Genomic DNA, 21,949 nt, shown 5'->3' with positions numbered 1-21,949 from the left:
AAGTCATAGGCCAGATTTTGTATATCTTGTAAGTAGTTGAGCCAGGATTTAGTCCCCAAGTTTTCTGATTATGCTTTCCTCTGCACCTCCCTCCTTACTCTTCAGTATCGTCATCAGTGTTTCTAGTCATGTCATTCCTTGTCACGTTCCTTGGTTTTACCACATGAAAGTTTACCAAAATTCACAATGTAGGATAAATACTAGCTTAAGAAAAACATTACACAAATGAAAATGAACCTCAATTCTGATGAAATCTGCCCTCCTATCCCCTCCTTATATGGGTTTCCCAGGTGGCTCAGTGGTAAAGAATTCACCTTCCAATGCAGGAGACTCAAGAGATGTGGGTTTGATCCCTGGGATGGGAAGATTCCCTGGAGGAGGAAATCGCAACCCACTCCAATATTCTTGCCTGGAAAGTTGCACGGACAGAGGAGCCTGGCAAGCTATGGTCCATAAGGTTGAAAAGAATCGGACAGGACTGAGCATGTACACTCATGTGCCGCGCCCCCCCCCCCCGCCTTTATAACTAAAGATTAAAAAGAAATCAAACTTGGGATAGGAGTAGCTTTGGTCATTAAGTAAAAATGCATTCTTGGTTCAGCCTCCTCATTATGAAATTTCACCTTAGAAAGCATCGCAGAGTGGCTAATATGTGACATTACAACACTTATATTTGACTTTACAGAAAGACCAGAAATCCAAAGGCCTTCAGAATCTCTGTTAATGAGCTCATTTGTTTGGAATAGTTATAGCTTCAGTATTTGAAGCTTTCCATGGCAAGGAATTTCCCTCTGTGTTACTTGGTTTGCGGTAAGATGTTAATATGAATATAGAATTATCAAGTAGAAAGTTGAATTTCCTCCAGTAGACATGCTTTCTACTGTCCAGTACAGTTATAAGGGAGAACTTGCCATAGAGATTTCTGGGTTAGTGGGCTTCTGGCATTATTATGAGTAGAGATTAAAAAAAAAAACACTTTGAGATATAAATTCATTTATTGTACAGTTCACCCTTTAAAGTGTACAGTTGAATGAGATTTATTGTATTCACAGATAAGTGCAACCATCACCATTGTCAACTTTAGAACTTTTTCATCACCTGAAGAAGAAATCTGGGGAATTCCCTGGTGGTCCAGTGATTAAGACTTGGTGCTTCCATTGCGGGAGTCCAGGTTCAATGTCTCGTCAGGATTTAAGATCCCACAAGCCACTCAGTGCTGCCAGAAAAAGGAGAAGGTAATCCTTTTATCTGTTCCTCTCCTGTTCCTCGCATCTGCCCCATCCAGTCGTAAGTAACCACTAATACAGTCTTAGTCTATGGGTTTCCCTATTTTGAACTTTCATATGAATGGAACCATATAGAATGTAGTCTTTTGTGACTGTTCACTTTCACTTAGCATGATGTTTTCAATATTCATCCGTGTTGTTGCATGTATCAGTACTTCTTTCTTCCTATTGTGTGTGTATACTATCTTCTCTTTATCTGTTCATCTGTTGATGGACATTTGACTGTTTCTACCTTTTGACTACTAAGAATAATCCTGCTATGAACATTCATGTACAAGTTGTTGTGTAGACATATGTTTTTTACTTTTTAAAATTTTTATTTTGTGTTGGGATATAGCTGATTAACAATGTGATAGTTTCAGGTGAACAGCAAAGGGACTCAGCCATACATATATACATGTTTCCATTTCCCCACATAGTCTCCTCCCATCCAGGCTGCCATACGACATTGAGCAGAGTTCTATGTGCTATACAGTAGGTCCTTGTTGGTTATCCATTCTAAATACAGCAGCGTGTACATGGACATATGTTTTCACTTCTTGGGGATCTGTACCCAAGAGAAGAATTGCTGGGTCATACGATAATCTGTGTTTATTATTTGCAGAACTGCCAGCCAGTGTTCCAAAGCAGCTGTATTATTTTACAATCCCACCAGCAATGTATGAGAGGTCTGTTTTATTCATATCCTCCTCAACACTTGTCATTTGAGTATTTGATTCTAGTCATCCTCATGGATGTGAAGTAGAGTTGTTTAATAGGATGGGATGTATATTACTAGATATAGGTATTTACGCTTTTATGTATCCTTTTAATTATTAACCATCTGCTTGGTCTAGGGCCAGGCTCCCGAGATTTAAAAGTGCCATACCTTCCATCCACATTTTATGGGGTAGAGAGACAGAAAATGAGACACTTTAAAATATAAATATATTTTCTTTCTTTTTTTGGCTATGCCACATAGCTTGTGGGATTTTTGTTTCCCAACCAGAAATTGAACCTGGGTTCTAGCACTGAAAGCCCAGAATCCTAACCACTAGGCCACCAGGTAACTCCCCCTAATATATTTTAATGTAGCTATGGGTAAAACTGTGAAAACCAAATGTAGCAAGCAATTAATTTAATCCGTTAAATCTAGAGATCCATTTAATCTATATAGGTTTACATCCTATGCCCTACCGAATGGGTATGAGTAAAATACTTAGTATCAGCTTTATTAAAAGCCTTTTTAGAAACATGATGGTTTTCAGAGTCATCATGAGTGAGCCCACTTGTGTTTAGAAAATAGCCCTTTTTTCCAGAATTGTCAGTGAGTTCCAACTATTACAGTATGGCAATTATATAAAGTTTTGTCTATTGTGCAAGGATAAAATAAGTTGGCTGGTGAGAACAGAGAACATATGGTGACTTTGGGAATCCAGGTAACCAAAATAAATTTCATTTCTTGTCTGGAAACTTAGTGATCCCCTTTCATTGGATTTTTGCTTTTCTTCTTTACCAGAACCAATCGCTTACATTTCGTCTCCTCTTGCTGCAGTCCTGTCTCATTCATCCTCTATCACTATTTTCTTTCGGGGGGCAGGGGGGTTCTGGATTCTGTGGGAGGAGCTGTCCCCAGGCTGGGTGCCCCTGTTGGCTGAGATGCATTTAAAATGCACTGAGTCCTCTGTGGACTTCAGGAACGTTTTCTCACCTCCTTTTCTTTTTCTTTTCCCCTTGAGTAGAGTAAACACGGAGTTGAGGTCCTTTCGCAGCTATGTAGGCCAGAGTTCATCGCCTAGAGCGTCAGAGTAGAAAACATTTGCGATTCAGCAGGCCTCTGTCCCGGTCTTCGCCAGGGTGCGGGACATTTTAGGTCCTGTGGCGTCTGTCCACCTCTCCTGCTTGTGGACACCTATTTTTATATGGTGGTGTAAATATCTGCAGAACACCCAGACTTGGTGTGCTCTCCTGTGCTTGGCTCTCCCACTTCTCCTGGATGCGTCCTGCCCAGTGACAGAGGAGAAGCCGAGGTCACGTCAGTGGTTATGAGTGAGGGAGACAGGTGCCTCGGGGTGTCTCCACACTTAAAGCCATACCCCGCAGAAAGCCCTCTTTGGGGGGTTCTTGGGGCAGCCATTTTGCAGATGAAAGGCAGTTTCTCTTTACCCAGGAAATGGCTCAGGGGGTGGATTTATTTTTTTATGTGTGGATACAGTCTGAAGGGAAGTCGGGTCCTTTGTGTCTTGATCCAGGCATGGTTCTCGTCCCTCCCCGTGCGGGTAACGGTGGAAGGAAGGTCCCCGCTTCCTGCTCCATTCTGGTCTTCTCTGCAGGAGGACCTTGCCAGGGGCTTTGATTTAGGAGGCAAGAGCTGCCACAGTTTCAGATATGGCATCCACGCGGATGAGCCAAGGGAGGACTTGGAAAATTTTAGTCTTGGCAGGTAGAGAGAGGAGTTAGCTCTCTTAAAAAAAATGGACTGCGCGAGAGCTCTACAACCAGTGTTTCTATCGGGAAAAACCGAGGCCCACGTGTGATTGGTCTTAGTGAGCCAGTCCTCAGAGTAGACTGTGATTACACCCTGTGATCTGAGTGGAGGAAGATCCTGTGTAAAAATATCCCATTTGCTGCCTTTCGTGGCTACACCTGAGATTCTAATCAAGTCTCTGCTTTTGTGTGTGTACTGTGTATTTCATGGAGTCTTGATTCCTTTCTTGTGAAGGTTTTGGGGTGTCCTAGAATCCCCTGCAACTACCCAGGAGGGAGACTTCTTTAAGCCGATTTGGAGCATGGCCTGAGGGAAAGGGTGGGGATTAGCAGGAAGGGATTTGGAAGAGGCCCTTAAGGTGCTTCCCTGGTGGTTCAGAAGGTAAAGAAAAACCTGCCTGTCAATGCAGGAGATGCGGGTTCCATCCCTGGGTTGGGAAGCTCCTCTGGAGGAGGGCATGGCAACCCACTCCTGTATTCTTGCCTGGAGAATCCCATGGACAGGGGAGCCTGGGGGGCTACAGTCCACAGGGTTGCAAAGAGTCAGACACAACTTAGTGACTGAACAACAACAACAGCTTGATGGAGGGTAGAGTCCATCGAGGAAAGAAAAGCCAGAGGAAGAGGGTATAAGAGTATCCCAGCCTAGGTAGCCACTCCCCCAAGGAATTCATACGAGCATTATGGGGGAGATTGGAGAATGAGGGGTTATGATTTTTATTAAGACAAGCCCCTCTCCCACAGTCGAAAGTCCTAGGACTTCGTTGGTCTCCAGTCTTTAGGACTTGGCCTTGACTTCATGTTTCTCTAGTCAGGGGGAGCTGGCTGTTGGCATTTCTGGGAGCCAGAAACCTGGCATTATCCCGGGCCCTTCTCATCTCCCTCCGGCCCATGGCAAGTGTGCAACCATGTCCTGAGGGTTCTACTTCCTTAGAAATCACACATTCTGTCCTTTATCTTCATCCCAGTGCGAACGCCTCCTAGCAGGCTCGCAGCCCGCCGGCTCAGTTTCTTGCCGGCTCAGTCTCTTTCCAATCTGCGGTTGCATCGCTGCTGAAATGAGCTTTCTAAAAAGGCACCAGCTTCATTTTCACCCCAGCTTAAAATCTTTAAGTGTTGCCCGACTGCCTTCCAGACAAATCTTAGCCCTAGCAACATCCGCATCCTCACCTCTCTAGCTTTTCCTGTCTCACTTGTCCCCCTGAAACTACCTTCCTATGATGGGATCCCCTGAAATCATGATGCCCTCTCCCACCTCCGAAGCTTTTATGTGAGCTACCACTTCTGCAAGGACATTTCCCCTCCCACAGGTCATTTGAGACTCAGCTCAGTGATCATCTCTTCTAAGAGGACAGCCCTGACCTTCCTGTCTGGTTGATGCCTCATCCAGCCCCACAGTGTCCCCTGTTCTTCCACCTCATACATCTTCACTGCCTTCTCCCCGCTTCCCATATCTTTCAAATATGAGTCCTTTGAAGGTGGGGACTCTCTCAGGTCTCACTGCAGCCTGAGGCCCAGCAGAAAGGAGCATAGTGGAATAGAAGAGGGAATCTACAAATACCTGATGAATGCATTAGCTGTTTTTAGTCTACATTTTGCATCTGGAAAGTCTTTTACTCCTTGACTATGTCTGAAATCTACCTAATAAGGGTCCAAACTTTCTCCATGAAGCCTTTCCCTTCAGCAATGTTAGAGGTACTTTGCTCCCTCCAAAGAGGTTCTTTGGCATGTATCACTTCTCCCTTGTTTTATACTAATTTCTGAAAATCTTGATACCATGAAGTCTCGAAAACCCAAAGGAGTGAATGCATTCAGTAAACACTCAAGGATAGGATTATGGGCTTCATGCCAGGAAAAGGCGAGACTGGTCGGGCAGGCCACTTTTCCCTTTTAAGTCACATCAAGTAATTACACTACTTGCTTATAGGGTTGGGCCTACTATTTTTATTCTCTCTCCAGATGGATGGGAATTGCTTTTTGAGGGTTGTTTCCATGTCTGGTTTATTTTTATTTCACCACCTGTGCCTAGCACAAAGCCTCCCTCATAGAAAACCTCTGATAGATGAGTGAATGAATGAACTGAGTGAGTGGAAGCAGCGTGCATTGGTTTCAATTCAGCTTGTCCTGAAATAGGTTTCACAGGTTTGGCCCTAGGAGCATCTCCCATATCCAGACTTTTTTTTTTTTTCTATGCTTTGAGATTTTGTGAATGGGTTAAGAATCCCACCACCACCTATATCCCCAAGAAGAGAGAAAACCAGATTACTGTTTTATTTTGTTAAGTCTTTTGCTGTGCCACGTGGCATGTGGGATCTTTCTTAATTTCCCAGGGATCGAACCTGCAACCTGTACCCTCTGCGTTGGCAGCATGGAGTCCTAACCACTGGACCACCAGGGAAGTCATCAGATTACAGTTTCCAGCCCGCACCTCTTCAGCTCAGTGCCTATAATACACCGGAGCTGGTTCTGGATTTCAGGGGAACCAGCATGGCCAACCAGCTGCCAAGGCCATGACTGATTGTTCTGGGGATGAAAGGAGGGATTGACGGTGAGCTTGTTCTTGTTTTTTAAACACCCACAGGACTTCAGACTCCTTCAGCTCGAAGAGCCTGCTGGGAACTGCCTTTATTTTGGATGGCTTTTGTGGTGAGCTTCCTCTTTCATTGACCCCTCTGGCTATTTGTGAGGCCTGTATCTCCTTCTCTTACTTCTCTCTCTTACAGAAGTCAGGTGGAAAGGCTGACACTTGCTACAGAAATGCCATTCTTCCCCTGTTTCTGGATGAGCATCTCTTCACAGCTTTGATTCACTGTCTGCTGAGACAGTCTTCAAACTTTTTAAGAGAAAACAGATTCCAGTACCCCTAGTGGTTCAGGTACTTTGAGTCCTTGGTTGCACCCCAAATGGGACTTTGGATGAGTGGCGTGGAACACATGCTTAAGCTGGACCAGGGAGATTTGCTAACTGATGTCAAAGCTGAATCTGAGAGGACTACATGGGATGGATTAACATGACCGAGAAAGGCCTCAGCCTTCTTTCCCTAGTCACATACACTGTCTAGAGTAATGTTGTACCACAGAAACACAACATGAGTATTTTAAAATTTCTTAGTAGCTACATTAAAACAATTAAAAGGAAAGAGGTAAAATTAGTTTTAATAACATTTTTAATTTAACCTAGTAAATGAAAAGTATTTTCATTTCAACATGTAATCAATATGAAAATTATCAATGAGATATCTCTCATTGTTTTTTGGTCCTAAGTCTATGACATCTGGTGTGTGCTACTGCTAAGTCACTTCAGTCGTGTCCGACTCTGTGCGACCCCATAGACGGCAGCCCACCAAGCTCTCCCGTCCCTGGGACTCTCCAGGCAAGAATACTGGAGTGGGTTGCCATTTCCTTCTCCAATGCATGAAAGTGAAAAGTGAAAGTGAAGTCGATCAGTCCTATCCGACTCTTAGCGACCCCATGGACTGCAGCCTACCAGGCTCCTCCATCCATGGAATTTTCCAGGCAAGAGTACTACACTTATAGCACATCTGGATCCAGACTAGCCATGTTTCAAATGCTTAGGAGCCCCGTGTGACTCACAGCTCCCATATTAGCACAGCTCTAGACTCTCCAGGTAGGGTGAGGAAGTGGTAACTTGGGGCCTACTCTGTCCTTCAAATGAAGTCACCTAACCAACTAAATCATGCTGAAAGCTTTGGGGAATGGTGGAGTATATTCAAATATATGACTATCTATAGAGCCTTAGACATGGGATTTTAAAAGTGTCTTGATATTACAGTCAGGAAGGGGGCATTTAGGGGATTTAAGTAATTATATGACCCTTAACTCAATTAGTCCTATTTATTATTTCATTCTCATCAAAGTTGTTCTTTGGTTATTTTTCTTGGATTAATGAGTTAAAAAAATGAAACTTGATGGACACTCACTTTCTGACATGTCTTTTTATTTGGATCCCCTTCATTCCTTATGCCATCAGGAAAGAATTAAATACCTACATAAAAAATAATAATCAGCCTTAATTGAGAGCTTGCTATGTGCCAGACACTTAACATGCATTACTTCATTCAAGTAGGTTCTATTATTACTGCCATTTATCAGATGAGGAGACTGAGACATTCAAGTTCCTAAATAAATTTGCTCAAGATGACCCAGCTGGCAAATGGTGACCTCAAGCAGGTAAATTCTAGGGCCCAAGCTTCTAAATCACATACAGCACTTCCTTGCAAAATTAAAGTAAAATTTAACATTCTTCCCAAATTTTTAGGGTTATGGTCTTGTTTAAACCTGTCTGCTCTAAGTTCTTTTACTTTTGAGCATTCTGGCAAAAAACATGTGTTTTTTTGTGGAGTGAGAGCAGTACATTTTAAGTCCTATTTGAACAGTTTAGCCTCATTGCAGATGGGTCAGACTATCTGCAAATTGACAGAACTTGCCTTATTGTAGAAAAAAATCTTGATCTATGACATAAAAACCAAAGTTAAATTAATAATAACTCTTATATGTCTTATATTTGATAAAAGGTGAATTCACAACTTAAAAGTCATATCTATGTTGACAGAGTTAAAATGGCATTCCATTAAATTATAAAAGGCAAGGCTATGCTACTTAAGAAACCAAAATCCTGTCTTTAATTCATATTTTTTAATTCAATTATTATAAAATATAACATAAATGCTTAAATTCTGGATTAGTTCCTCACAGTGGAGACAGATCTAGTCTGCCATTTTCAAATGTACTGGATATTTAGGAATTATGCTTGTTCCTGCATCCTGCTCTTAATAAATGACTATACATACTTAGAGTATGTAATATGTAATATAAATATATTTTCTCTCTCCTATTGTAAGCCTTGTTCAGGGCAGGCACTACCTTTTCTGATTATTTATCAAGTGCATATATTAAAACATGCCTTGCCTTCCAATCTGAATTGCTATGCTTAAAAAAAATTTTTTTTAATCAGAGGATAATTGCTTTACAATGTGCTGGTTTCTGCTGTACAACAACATGAATCAGCTATAAGTATACCTATATCCCCTCCTTAAGCCTCCTTCCCATCCCCCACAGCGCACCCCTCTAGATCATCCCAGAGCACTGAACTGAGCTCCGTGTGCTGTGCTTTTGATATCTCAAAGAGGCTTTGGGAGTTCTGACTGATAGTTCAAACTCATACTTCTTGGGCTTTTTAATGTTGTCAAGGCCCATCACAGGCAAAGTATTAGCTTTTGAACCAATCCCTTGACAAATTAATAAAGGACCAGACTTTTCAAATTTTAATTTTAGAAAAGGGGAATAACTTTTCAAATTCTAAGATGCTGTGCAAGAAGTTACACAGGGAGATTGGGATTAGCAGATGTATGATGCAGATGTAAACTATTATACATAGAATGGATAAACAACAAGGTCCTACTGTATAGCATAGACAACTATATTCAATATCCTATGATAAACCATAATGGAAAAGGATATTTAAAAAAGAAGGCATATATATAACTGAACCACTTTGCCGTGCAGCAGCAATGAACACAACATTGTAAATCAACTGTACTTCAAAAAAAAAAAAAAAAGTTACACAGCAATCTATAGAACTTGACTCTGCTATTAACTTGGCAGAAAGAAGGGGTTAAAAATGTCAAGTCTTACAAACAGACTGATTCAGTCCTCTTCTGTTTATCTGTAACTCTAATAATGTATGGAGTTGAACTCTGAAAATTCTGGAACATAAAACAATTTTTATTTATTGTATGCATTGCTTTGAGAGCAGCACTGAGAAAGGAAGTGAGAGGGCACAGTTTTGAAAAACTGGCAATTTGGCATCTCCTCGCCCCCTTTTTTGCCCCTCCCCCACTATCTTAGCTATTTGACCCGATTAAACAACTTTGGGACGGGAGCCAGATTTCTGTATGCTAACGAGGCCGCTATTCATGATTTAGTGCGATTTCATCCCCCCAGAGCTTCCAGGCTGCCCAGTGGAAGCTTGGCTTCGCAGAAGTCTTCTGATTCTGTCAGGGGTTCATCAGTGAGTAGTTCGCACTGGCTTGAAGCAGACAGAGACTTTCTGAACGCCTCGGGTCACATCGGATTATTCAGTAGCAAAGTCTTTTCACCTTCTATCTAATCAGCTTAAGGTGACTCCAGAATCTTGTGTGCTACTCCCCGAAAGAGACCCTGGCAACATCCAGCCTAGGTTCCACAACTTTTGGCTGGTTACTCGCTTTCTTGGGAGCAGAAAGTTTGCAAAGTTCCTTTAAATCTCCTCTTCCCTAAGCCTAAAGGTCAGGGTGCCAGAGCCCAGTTAGCTCCCAAGTCAGCCGGAATCTGACCATTTCAGAAGTTTCTGGTGTGTGTGAGAAGAGAAGAGGGGGTAGTCGGGAACCGTCAGAGTGACCACCTCGCATTACGTAACGAAAGCCCAGGGAGCGAGCTTGACATCGAGACATTCCATGGGGAGGGGAGCTGCTGTCCTGGAGTCGCCAGGAACGGCGGCGGCAGTTCAAGAAGCCATGAAGGAAGGTGCCCGAGATAAAGACAACACTTCGGGAAGGAGAATATAAAAAAGCCGCAGGACCCAGAGGATTAGCAAACGACAGGACACGTGTTAGACGAAACGGCAGCCTTTCAACTTTTGCACGGGAACAAGGGGATTTGCCGTTTGGGGGATTTAGGAACGTAACAGCAAAGCCAAAAGCTAATGAATGGAGTTCAGCGGTTTGTTGGCGATACTTAAATATTTCTATCCAGTACTTAAATATTTTTGTCCAGGAGCGCAACTCTCTGCAGTTATTTAGAAAGTAGGGATTCAAACCAAACTAAGATACTCTCCGTGCGTCTCCACTTTCCCCAATCCGATAAGGAGCTGCTCCCGCGGTACTGCCCCTTTAAGACCTGCTTGCTCTCGGGCTCTACAAAAGGGAGTGACCTCTGGGCTTTGACAGCTCCCCTAATAACTACCACCGTGCAGGCTCCGCCCACCTGGCGACCAGCCGCGCCGATTGGCCGGCGGGCCGGTATCCCGTACTCTGATTGGCTCTCTGCTTCCCCTGAGCGAACCTTTAGAACTCTGAGACAGACAATATTCTGTTACATTGTAGCAAAATGGCGACTGTCATTCACAACCCCCTGAAAGCGTAAGTAAGACTAAAAAATGTACATATTCCGCGTGGTTTCAATATGAAAAAAAAGGCGCCTTCTGCGTGCGGAGCGCTGCCAATGCACAGCGCTTACAGGCACCTACAGCTGTGGCGGGGCTTCTCTCTTTTCTTTCAGCTCTTACTTCTTCATCTTTTTTTTTTTTTTTAAACCCCAACGCGCAGAAATGTCAGGAGATGCAATTAACAAGGAGAAAATTGTTACATTTGTGTTCTTTTAAATTGGCGGACCGAGAAGAGAGGGGTTGTCGGTAGGGGAGCCAGGCGCTCGAGAGCTCTACAGCTAGAGGATCGTGGGCAGCTCGGGGACAGCACGGTCCCCTGAGTCTCCCCGGCTTCGCGGGGCGGGGAGCGCGGCACGCGGCGCGGGGGTGGCGGGGCCGGCCCTGCTGGGGGCGAGCGCCGGACTCTGGGGCCGCCTTGGGCGCACTTGGCTGAGCCCCGCGCCTCCGGAGCCCGCGGCCCCTCGCCCGGCTTCTAGGTCCTCCGGGGCGACCGGACCGCGGCAGCTCCGGAGTTTGCAGGGCGCTCTCTGCCTTCCGATCGCTTGCGGGGAGTTTGTGCAAACCTTCCGGAGTTGGGAGGACCGCAGGGGGGAGCAGCGGGTCCCGGGAGCCCTGGGGCCCAGGTGGTTGCCCGGGGCTTTCCTGCCGGGGCAGCCCCCGGGAAGGTGACGGCGCTTCGGGCGGTCGCCGGTGTGTCTACGGGTGTGTTTGTCCGGGAATGGGCTGTAGTAAATGAACGATTCGGGTTAACTTGGGGTTGATTTGGAGACAGGGAAGAGCTGCAGGTCTCATGAATGGTGTTCTCGGCTCCTGCGGGTGAATAGCCGAGGCGAACGAGAGGCAGCTTATTGGGGAGCTCGCCGCCCGAGCCGGCAGCGTCTGCTCCCGGCTAGAGAGAGGGGCAGGTGCCTCTGGCCGCCGCCGGGAGACTTTGAGCGGACGCCCAGATCCGGGACGGAGGGGGGCGGGCTGGGCGAGGACACGCAGGGGCCAGCCCCGGGTCCCACAGCCAATTCCTGCCCGCCTTCCTCCCCCACTCCTTTTTATCCTGGCTTCCTTCCTTCCTTCCTTCCAGTCGGTGGAACTGTTAAGCCGCCAAGTCCGCTCGCGATCGCGGAGCCGGGGGTGGCTTCGGAAAACTAGCATCGCTCTAAAAGGGGTGCTACTGGCAGTGATGTTGGCAGAGGGGCGCTCCCTCCGGATCGCGGCGCGACGTGGGTGGGTGGCTGGGTGGGGGGTTTGCGCGCCTGGGATTAGGACTTCGCAGCTGGGCTGGAAGCCGCGGGCGAGAGGAGAGAGGGAGGTGCGGGTTTGTGTGTGTGGCGGGGGGGTGTGGGGGGGTGGCGTTTCGTGCCGAATTCTCTACGGTGCTTGGCGGATGCCCACTCTGGTTCTTTCAACTCAGCGCCTCCGCGTCCGCACTCGCGGCTCCCCTAGGAGTTGAAAGCCAGGTTCGCACGCGGGGTGGGAGGAGGGCAGCGGGGGTGGGGTGGGGTGGGGTGGGGGTCTTAACGCGAAGGAAAGCGCCGAGAGAATGGGAAGTGTTTGCACCAGCTATCTCCTATCGGTAACAGGGGAAAAGGGTAGGAATGTCCCAGATCTCGGAGTTTTACATGCGTATGTATATATATACACACACACACACACACACGAACGCTGCTAAGAGGACATTGGAAGCTGGGGCTGATTAGAGAGCAGCTCCCGCTTCAGTTCTCGCTCGGAAGCTCCGATGCACTGCACTTGAACGCCACAGTGTTTCACCCAAGGAAGCAAATGTTTTATGGCAGAATAAATGGGCGTAACTTCGCGGCATCCCCTCTCCTCGTCGCTCTCGCTAGCCACATCGCTGATGCTGTGAGTTTTTAACCGAGCCCACAGCTGATTTGCAGTTTTCACATTTCCAGGCGAAAAGGCATAGCGGGGCGGATGCCTCCTGGTAAACTCAAGTTCGAGAAATCTATTTCGCCTGTGCGCCAGGTTTGTTTCCTATTGGGAAAGCGGTACCCTCGTTACCGTGGAACCCGCTTACGCGCGGGCGGGCGCAATATCTCTGTACTCATTCCTGCCCGCTCCAGTTTTTTGTTTCTGTTTTTTTTTGGACCGCTGAAGGGTGCGTTTTGGGGGGAGGGTGTATGTGTGGGGTGGGGTTAGAAGTGCGGAAAGGAACAGAGTCGCGGGCTGGTTATTGGAATTAGTTCTGAATTATTACACTTACACTTTGTATAATTAGAAACAGTTGCAATGTGATGTATATGTAATTCCGTGTCCACACACACACACACACACACACACACAAACTAGCATACACACGACACTCCAGTCGGCTTTTTCTAGGTGGCAGTTGAATGGTCATTTATAATTAGCCGCTCATTTTTTGCATCCCGATCCCTTTCCCTGGGGGTAAGTGGGTGTAAACAATACCACCAACCAGCCGAGCCTCCTGCGCCCTAGACGGTTTTTAAACTCCTAACACAGGAGGATGCACGACGTTACGGGGAGACCTACATTATCTGCCTTTATTTTGAAAAACAACTTGTTTAATAGAACATCTTATATGTTTCATTTGTTTTTAAAAGTTGCTGATCAGGAAACAATACACACGTGAATAAATTATGCATGGGATAAATTAGAACAAAGCGCAGAGACACATCAAGCGGAAGGGATGGATGGTGGTGCTGGGAGGAGGGGAGCAGGGAGAAAGGTTTGGAGAGCTATGTTTTTATCCTCCTGTGTCCCTCCTGACAATGAAACGGAGCTGAACAGCATTAGCATTTTCTCTGTCTGCGTTCAGAGTCTTTTTCTTCCTTCCCTTAAAAAAAAAAAAAAAAGCCAACACCAAGGACGCCCCCTATAGAAACTGGTCACACAAAGGTTTGCTCTAGGTCGGGGAATAAAGTGGCAGTAGGTAATGTTCTGGGAAGAAACGACCAACACCTCTTTAGGGCTCTGCCTAAGCTGCATAGGGACCATTTTTCATTATACCGGCTTTTTCCCTGTGGAACATTCAGTAATTCAATAGCGTGAATAACTGGACGGCACAGTTTGAATCTCATTGCTTTGGGGTCTTCTGTTGGGACCCAAGCTCCTGGAGCCACATCTCCACTCTCAGCAGTTCAGCTTTCTTCCTGCCTGTCTTTGATCTCCCTTCAACTCCCTTTCTTATTCCTCCTCCTTGTACCCTTCAGCCCCTTCCTCTCTGAAGTTGACAGCCTGGCTTCTCTGTCTGTTGTCGCCTTTAACATCTTATTACTGCCCAACAGGGTGTTAGAGGCAGAAACAGGAGCCGCTTGGACTGATCAGATCACAAAGGGAACGCAGCAGGTGGGCCCACAACCAAGCAGTCACATCTGGGCAGTAGAATATGAAAGCATCGATGGACATGTATGATGTGTAAATAGGTATTGCACATTATTTAATTTAGCAGCTACATTGTCTGAGCCTAGATGTGTGAGTCACCCTTATTTCTTACATGGACAAGCAAGATAAGGGCCATGTAAGGTAGTAAATACATGTAGGTAACATAAATATGGATTTGATAATCCATTTGTCTATGTGTAAGTCTGCCACATTACCTATCATATTCTGGTTGATTGCTACATACCTAGGGAACATAATGCCTTTTTTTTTTTTTGCTCTGCTATATTCTTAAAAAAATTAAAAAAAAATTTTATTTTGGGGCATAGTTGATTGACAAACATAATGCTTTTAATATAAATTCTAATCTTATTTGATATTCTACTTCACGTTAAACACCCTCCCTCAAATCTGCTATCAACACTTTAAACAACTTACTCTTTTATTAAGTTATCAAAACCCTGGTTTGTATGCACTTAACTGGGAATGTCTGCCACCTTCTGCCAGACTGGATTATGCACATATATATCTATTATACTAACTGCCTGCTTAGAAAAGAGTAACTGTTATTATTATTTAATTATTCCATATAAACCAACAGGGATTTATCCCAAGTAACTATTTGTTTATAAATAATGAGACCAGTAGACTGGTCATACCTATAACATGTGAACATCCAGGTACGTAGTTGTATTAAAACTTTTTTTGTAAGGAGTTTCAGAGGGTAAATCGTCTGCCTGCAATACAGGAGACCTAGATTCGATCCCTGGGTCAGGAAGATCCCCTGGAGAAGGAAATGGCAACCTTGGTTGGAGGCTTTTTTTTTTTTAATCTCTGTTTTGTAATTAAGGATACAACTCTGGGAGAAGCAAATATACTTACTCAGCCAAGGTCAAACAGCTGGTCATGTGTATAGATGGACCTCAGATCTTCGTCTTTTTATTCATTCTCTGACCTGGACACCGTGTATTCTAATCTAAAGTGGTTTTGTGCCTGTGAAAGTTGTGAAATTGTTGCCACTTAGAAGCCAGACCTCACTCTTGCTGTGGCACTCAGCTTAGATTATCAGAGAGGATGGCGCAGAGGGGACACATTCCTGGTTCTAATCTGCTTCTGGCTCTTTCTGTTGGGGTGGGGGATTTGGGTAGGTACTAAATGGGGAACACTGGGGTTGAGATTTGTGAGCTTTCAGCTTTTTACGGACATTATTTTAGCCCCTTATGAAAAAGGACTCTCAGACATTTTAAGCCAACAGATGCCTAAGAACCAACTTCTGCATCTGCTTCTGGTTGCCACTGGGGTGAGGGCGGAGGGAAGCCTTAAATTCTCCAAACTTCATTAGCACACATTAATTTTCAGTGGGAAGAATGTCTGGTTTTGATGAGATACCCATAAAGGTTATTAATTTCTGCCAGAACCCAAATGAAGGCATCGTCACAGAAAACTGCTGGGCCTGCAGACCACCTGGGAGACATTCAGAGGTCTCCAGGTGAATAGGATTGCTCAGCTCTAGAAAAGTGGCCTGGAATTCAGAGGCAGCTTAATTGGAGCCTTCTCATCCTCCTTTGTCTTTTTGGAACCATGCAGGTGGCTGAAATTTAGGTACATCTAAGAAACACCATAATATCTAAAGCTGTTCCAGAGCCATCTGCTCAGATCAGTGCAGAAAGTAAAATGCCATGGTCACCAAGCTTTGTTTTGAACTTGCACCAGAAAAAGAAAGGAAACTGAGGCTGATGTTTCAGTTTTGAAAGTGCAGCCATCCTGATTGGAGTGGTGCTGGGTGTGGGTCATGAAAAGCATCAGAATTCAGGCCTGTCTATTATCCCAGCCTCTGCAAAGTAACTTTTGTGGTTTCTGAGTGTTCTGAAAGTCACTAGAAGACAAATGTAGCCCAATGTGGGAAGCCCCTGACCAAAGAAATGCCACAACCACTGAAACAGTTTTTTCGCCCAGCCATGGTTTTCCAGCAGGGGCCCATGTAAGCATGACCCTAGCATTAAATAATCTTTAAACATGTAGGTATTTAACAAGAAAAGATAAAAAAGTGGCCTGGGGAGAGGGGATGCGGAGTGGATAGGTAAGTGGATAAAACTACTGTGTGGTCTGGAACTCTAAGAAAATGATTGTTTAACAGCAAGAGAGACTGATGTTATGATCTATTGCAAGTTTCAAAGTTTTCTTTAGTTGTGTGAGCAACTGGGGAGAGATGAAGTGTTGTGGTGTTTTTGTAATCTGTTTTTCTTATTGGTCCGGTTACTAGTGTTTCACAGTCTGTCAACCCAGATGGATGAATGGAGCTAGCATCATAAAACTGTCACTGAAGGAAGGTTTTTGAAGCCTGTGATTTGCATCAGAGTTTTAAAAGCAGTGGTTAGGAGGTGTTTGGGTGGGGGGAGGGGAGAAGAGGAGCAACCTGTGCTGGGAATGTCTAGGTTGGGTGTTTGTGAATAGTAGTAGTGGCTTGGGGGTTACAAGGGAAGAGAGCAGCCTTGAGCAGGCTAAGATTTAGGGGGCTGTGTTTGGAAGCAGGGAGGGGCAGGAGCTCCTAATAATGGGGTTCAAATAGCCCACATTGAGACCTCCACCTCCAGGCCTTAGTTCTGAGTCCAAGGAACAATGATGGCACGTGTCTAATCCCCCTTTGCACCCTCTCCTCCCTCCCTGAGTCCAGAGCTTGCTGTCATCTCAGGTTGCTATGAAATGAGTGCATTTTTCTCATTGTTATTCACTTCGAAAATCTGCTGTGGTATTAACTTCAACTGGAACCTCCACCAAAAAAGGTTTTTCAGCCCTCACACTTTCACCGGTCATCCGTGTGGCCTTATCTCAAACTCCGTCCCTCTTACACATTTGTTTCTCACCAGTGGCGATGCTTTTGTAGCTTCAGAAGTAAAAGCTTCAGGGAGAGGATCCAGACATTTGAGCTCGGTTTTTAGCCCTACTGCTTACTAGCTATGAGGCCTTAGACCCAGAACTTCTCTGAGCCGCATATTCCTTGTCTTAAAGATGAGGGTGATGCACCTTGATTGCCAAATTCCTTTCCAGTAAAAAACTGGTGGCTCTTAGACTATGGTTGATTAGGAAGGATGAGGAGGACAGTTAGGGACCAGTGTTGGAATTCTTCCTCATTTTTTAAGTATGGCTCTAAAAGGGAGTTAAGACTGGTAGACTCTCCTGTAGTTTCATCTTCTCTGGTCCAGTCTCGCCACCTTCTGTTACCACTTGGGCTCTGATCTCTCTCTTCTCAGGGCCCAAGGCTGAGGGCCAGGTGGTGGCCCATTGAGAACGTGGTCTTTTCTTCTGATTCTCCCTTTTGAACACTTTTCTCCTCATTAACACTCCAACCAGAGGATGAAGATGGGAAAGAGAAATGAGATTAATTGGCCTATTTTTTCTGTTTACAAGCACTCAGATTAAGTTTTTGGTTGTGCAAAAGACTAGAATTATTGAGAACATCTATCTTTTTCTTCCTGTTTTGTGTAAATGTATGGTGGAAGAAAGGGAACCAAGCAAAAGATTTTCTTCTCTGGATTTCATTTATCTACAGTCTCCTTCAATCTACTCTTCTTCTAACATGGCACCCGTCCCAGTTAACATGGAAATAAATGCTTATTTCATTTCCATTTGGGCACTTGCAAATACCTGACCATTCAGTGAACTGTAGTAGGTGGGCCTGTACTGATGTCTCAATGAACTTCCTCTGTTGTACCCCGTGATGCTGCTGAGGAAATGGAGGTGTTCAGTAGACACACAGTCTGGCCTTATGCAGGTGGCTATTAGCAGTGTCTAAAGTGGAATTCACTGCCTCTCCTTCAGTGACATGCCTCCAGAACATCCCAGATTCCTCTGGAGGCGTTATTATCAGGCTTTCCTTTGGTTGACAGCTCCCTTGGCAATTTTCTACAAGTCTGAAGGAGGAAGAGGGGGTTGTTAAAGCCATGAGAGAATTCACAGAAGCCTGAATTGTGAGAGTTAGGCAAAATGAAAGAAAAAACAAAATGGTCACCCTGACCTCCAGCCTACAGAGGCAGTCCCTTAAATTTTTTTGTACTTGTGGTAAGATGTATCAATATATAACATGTATATTTAGCATGTATGGCATGTAGACATACCATTTTAGCCTTTTTTTTAAGTGTTCAGTTCACTGGCAATAAGTACATTCATAGTGTTGTATAACTATCCATTGTATTCATTTCCAGAATTTAAAAAATCATCCTAAACACACTCTATATCCATTAAACAATAGCATCCTCTGTTTTAATGAGGATGTCCTCCTCCCACCCCATCCCAGTTTCTGGTAACCACCACTGTACTTTCTGTCTGTATAAATTTGCCTATTCTAAGCACCTCATATGAGTGGAATCATACAATATCTGTCCTTTCGTGACTGGCTTATTTCACTTAGTATAGTGTTCTTAATGCTCATCTGTGTTAAGCATGTGTCAGGATTTCCTTCCTTTTTATGGCTAAGTAATATTCCATTGTACATATATGCCTTATTTTGCTTGTCCATGCATCCGGGGATGGGCACTGGGGTTGTTTTCACCGTGTGGCTATTATGAATAATACTGCTATGAACATGCGTGTGTAAGTATCTGTTTGAATCCCTGCTCTCAGTTCTTTGGGGTATATGCCTAGACCCCCTCTTCATTTTTAGACTTATTTAAATTCATGGAGTACATTTCTAGATAGTACAGGCAACTCCTTTCTTCTGAACTTAAAAAAAATACTCATGGCATCATAGAATTCAACCTCTTTACCCCCCTCCCCCTTTAGGACTACCACTATTTTGGGGGTGGGGGATAAATGCCCCGGGAACTCAGAGACTCACTTCTTTTATCCGCAGCCATGAGGATTGCCTTCATCTTCTCAGCACCCCCCACCCCCAACCCATTGAGGGCAGGGACTCCCCTTGGGGTCAGGGTCTGGGTCTGGGGAGGCCCCAGAGGCTGCGGCACTCGTGGTCACCTGGTGGGGCTGGAGCGAAGGTTTCCTAGGCAGAGTGGAGGTCTCATCAGGCAGCAGGTGTTCCTGCTGGGATGCCTGGACACAGGACAGCTTGAAGGTCAGGAGGTAGTAAATCTGACCCATCTTTTCATAAGGCGAGAAGGGCTTGTATCTCCTTTGGCCTCCCTTCCCTGCACTCAGCCCTGCTTACCTCCCCCTGAAGGGCCCCAGTGAAACAATGGATGTGAAAACACTTCAGAAAGTGTAAAGCACAAACGGAAGGTGTTACTAGAGCTGCAAAGTTTCCTGTAGCTAATGGGGGCCTTCTCAGAGAGTCAACAATATCGCATGTATCAAACATCACTTTACTATATTAAAACTAAAATAAATGAAAAGATCCTGGCATTACACATCCTATCTAACCATTGTTTCTTAGGAAATGCAAAGCCTCACTCGTCCAGCTGTGTGTAAATAGCCCTGGAATCTCAGTGGGGTTTTCCCATCTTCCGGGTTTGAAATAGGTGAGAATAGGAGCTGAAGGGAAGACTTCGTTTCATTTTCCATTGTCAACCCCATACTGAGTCCATCTGCAATCAGAGGAAACAGAAGCTGGCGGGCAGAGGGAGCGTTCTCCTGGAACTTGGGCTGTGGTCATCCGTCAGTCTCTGGCTCCTTCTACCAAGAAGACTCCAGGGAGAGAGAAGGGGAGAAGGTGGGGCTGGGGTTTAAATCTGCTAGTAAGCAAGGAGGGTGCGATGTTGGCATAAGGGGGTCAATGGCAAGAATTAATTCTTTGTATATGAGTAGATGTGGGCAGCATGGTGGTGAGGGTCAGATCTCAGAATAACAGAGTTATTTGCCAGCCTTGGAAATGTTTCAGATTCAAGCTTGCTGCAGAAGCACAGCATTCCTGTACTTTATAAAAGCAAATTAAGTGAGAAATGTCATCCTTGCTCCCATTCTCCTCAACTAAGGACTCTTTACTTGTCTTTGTTTGGCTGCTAGTTGAGCTCAGTGAGAACTATCTCACCCTCTTTGGAACTTTCTTCATCCTGTCCTGGCCAGTCCTGCCTGCCAGTCTGCCCGTCAGTCCTAAGCAGCGTAGTAGCCTCCCTCTCGGCATCTAGGACTTTCCATTCCAAGGAAGGCCTCCAGTCTGTCTGTTTCTCCTTCCAGATCCTTAATCTTTGACAGGACAAAGTAAATGCTTGTAAACCAGGAGGCGGACTGTTCCCCTAGGCGTCTAGGGAAGCCACTGTTGTTTGTGGGGGTGGGGGAGGAGGGGAGGCAATGTGGTGCTAGAGGTGGGGGAGGGCAGGGTGGATGGGGTAGTCGAAGTGGAGAGAATATATTCTCTCCTGCTAATTATTTTCCCCGAGGACTTAGCCAATGCAGAACCATCTATTATCGTGGGAGCGCTCTATGGTGGTTCTGCCTGTGATGAATGCTAAGTGGAAACAAGCAAGAAAAATTAACAGGCGGCTGCTTCTGTCCACCTAATTAAAATGCATATCCAAATGCATAATTCCTTATGTTTCCCCATGCACACACTCCCCTTCCAATCCCAATTCTATGGAGGAAAAAACCCCTACTTTCTCCCAATCATTTCTCTTGATTATACTTCCATCAAGAGAGAACTGGAGGGTTCCTTTAGAATAGTGAAGGGCCATTTTTGTAACACTCTAAAATTGCTGTTTTTTTTTTTTTTTTTTGCTTAGATTGGCCCCTAAAATTCTGAGCTCTTTTTTGTTTAAAATGAAGAACAAAAACTTTATCTGACTGCAGAGACAAGGGAGAAGGAAGGAAGTAGAGAAAGAAAAGGGTGGGGGTAGAGAGAGAAAGCAAGAAAGAAAAAAGAAAGTTCCCACAGTTTCCACTGACCTTTAGTTTTGTGCTGAAAGTCTGGCTTGGATCAGCAAAGAGAATTTTGAAGGTCTTTTCTATCTCCTCTTCCTCTTCATTCCTTTCTCTGACTTGGCACTACTTCCCTCAGCCCCCCAAAGAAACATAGCCCAGAATTTTTCAGAGAGACTTTAGAAGGTGCATCTACCTGTGCAGATCAGGTAGAGAGAAAAAAGCAAAAGCCTCTGTCCTGGGGGCAAGATCAGAGATGCTGACATCAAGGTCCCAAGTATGCCTTAACAATACCTCTTCATCCCTCTCTTCCTCACTTTTTGTTCATCCAAATGATCAAGGTCTCCCCCTTGGAAGAACAGTTTTATTCAGGGGTCATAAAATATTTAATAAGATATGAAACTTAAGTCACTGTGTTCAATTCCACGTCACTGCCATTTTGGCAGTGGTGCCCCTCCCCCGGGCAGCATCCCCCCAGCCCCCCATTCTTGAAGCCCCTTGACTGCCCTCCACAGCAGCCCCAGCTGTTGATTTATCAGGGCCGGCTGGCTCAGCAGTGCATGGAGATTGCTTTTAATTAACTCTCTTCATTTTTCCCAATCTTCAGGGAGCAGCAGCCCTTTAATGATTTTAATATTTTATCTGGATTTATATCCGCCTTATTTGTTGTTGTTTGACTTCCGCATTTGTTCTTCCTGAATCGCTTCCAGACTGATCTATTTGTTGCCCCTTTCCCCTGTCCCCCAAGGCCTTCCAGGAGGAAGGGTGCTGAAGAAGACCCACCCTCTCTTCCCAAGCTGTCTACCACAGCACAGGGAGAGGTGCCTAGTGTTGGTCTCTGCCATGGTTTGGATGAGAACTTTTGTCTTAGGAAT

General features: G+C 45.1%; 1 protein-coding gene across 1 annotated transcript in view; it reads left to right on the top strand.

The window, feature by feature from the left end:
* The first annotated feature begins 10,845 nt into the window (after positions 1–10,845).
* The window catches only part of DPF3 (double PHD fingers 3), a 293,574-nt gene continuing 282,470 nt past the window's right edge, over positions 10,846–21,949 (top strand). The window contains exon 1 of the mRNA XM_002691052.6: positions 10,846–10,890. Coding sequence (XP_002691098.2) covers positions 10,859–10,890 — 32 coding nt within the window. The 5' untranslated portion in view covers positions 10,846–10,858. The remainder of the gene's footprint in view (positions 10,891–21,949) is intronic.

Source organism: Bos taurus, chromosome 10, assembly GCF_002263795.3.
Source record: "Bos taurus isolate L1 Dominette 01449 registration number 42190680 breed Hereford chromosome 10, ARS-UCD2.0, whole genome shotgun sequence".
NCBI classification, from domain to species: Eukaryota; Metazoa; Chordata; class Mammalia; order Artiodactyla; family Bovidae; genus Bos; species Bos taurus.
This window is presented reverse-complemented; position numbering and strand designations above follow the sequence as displayed.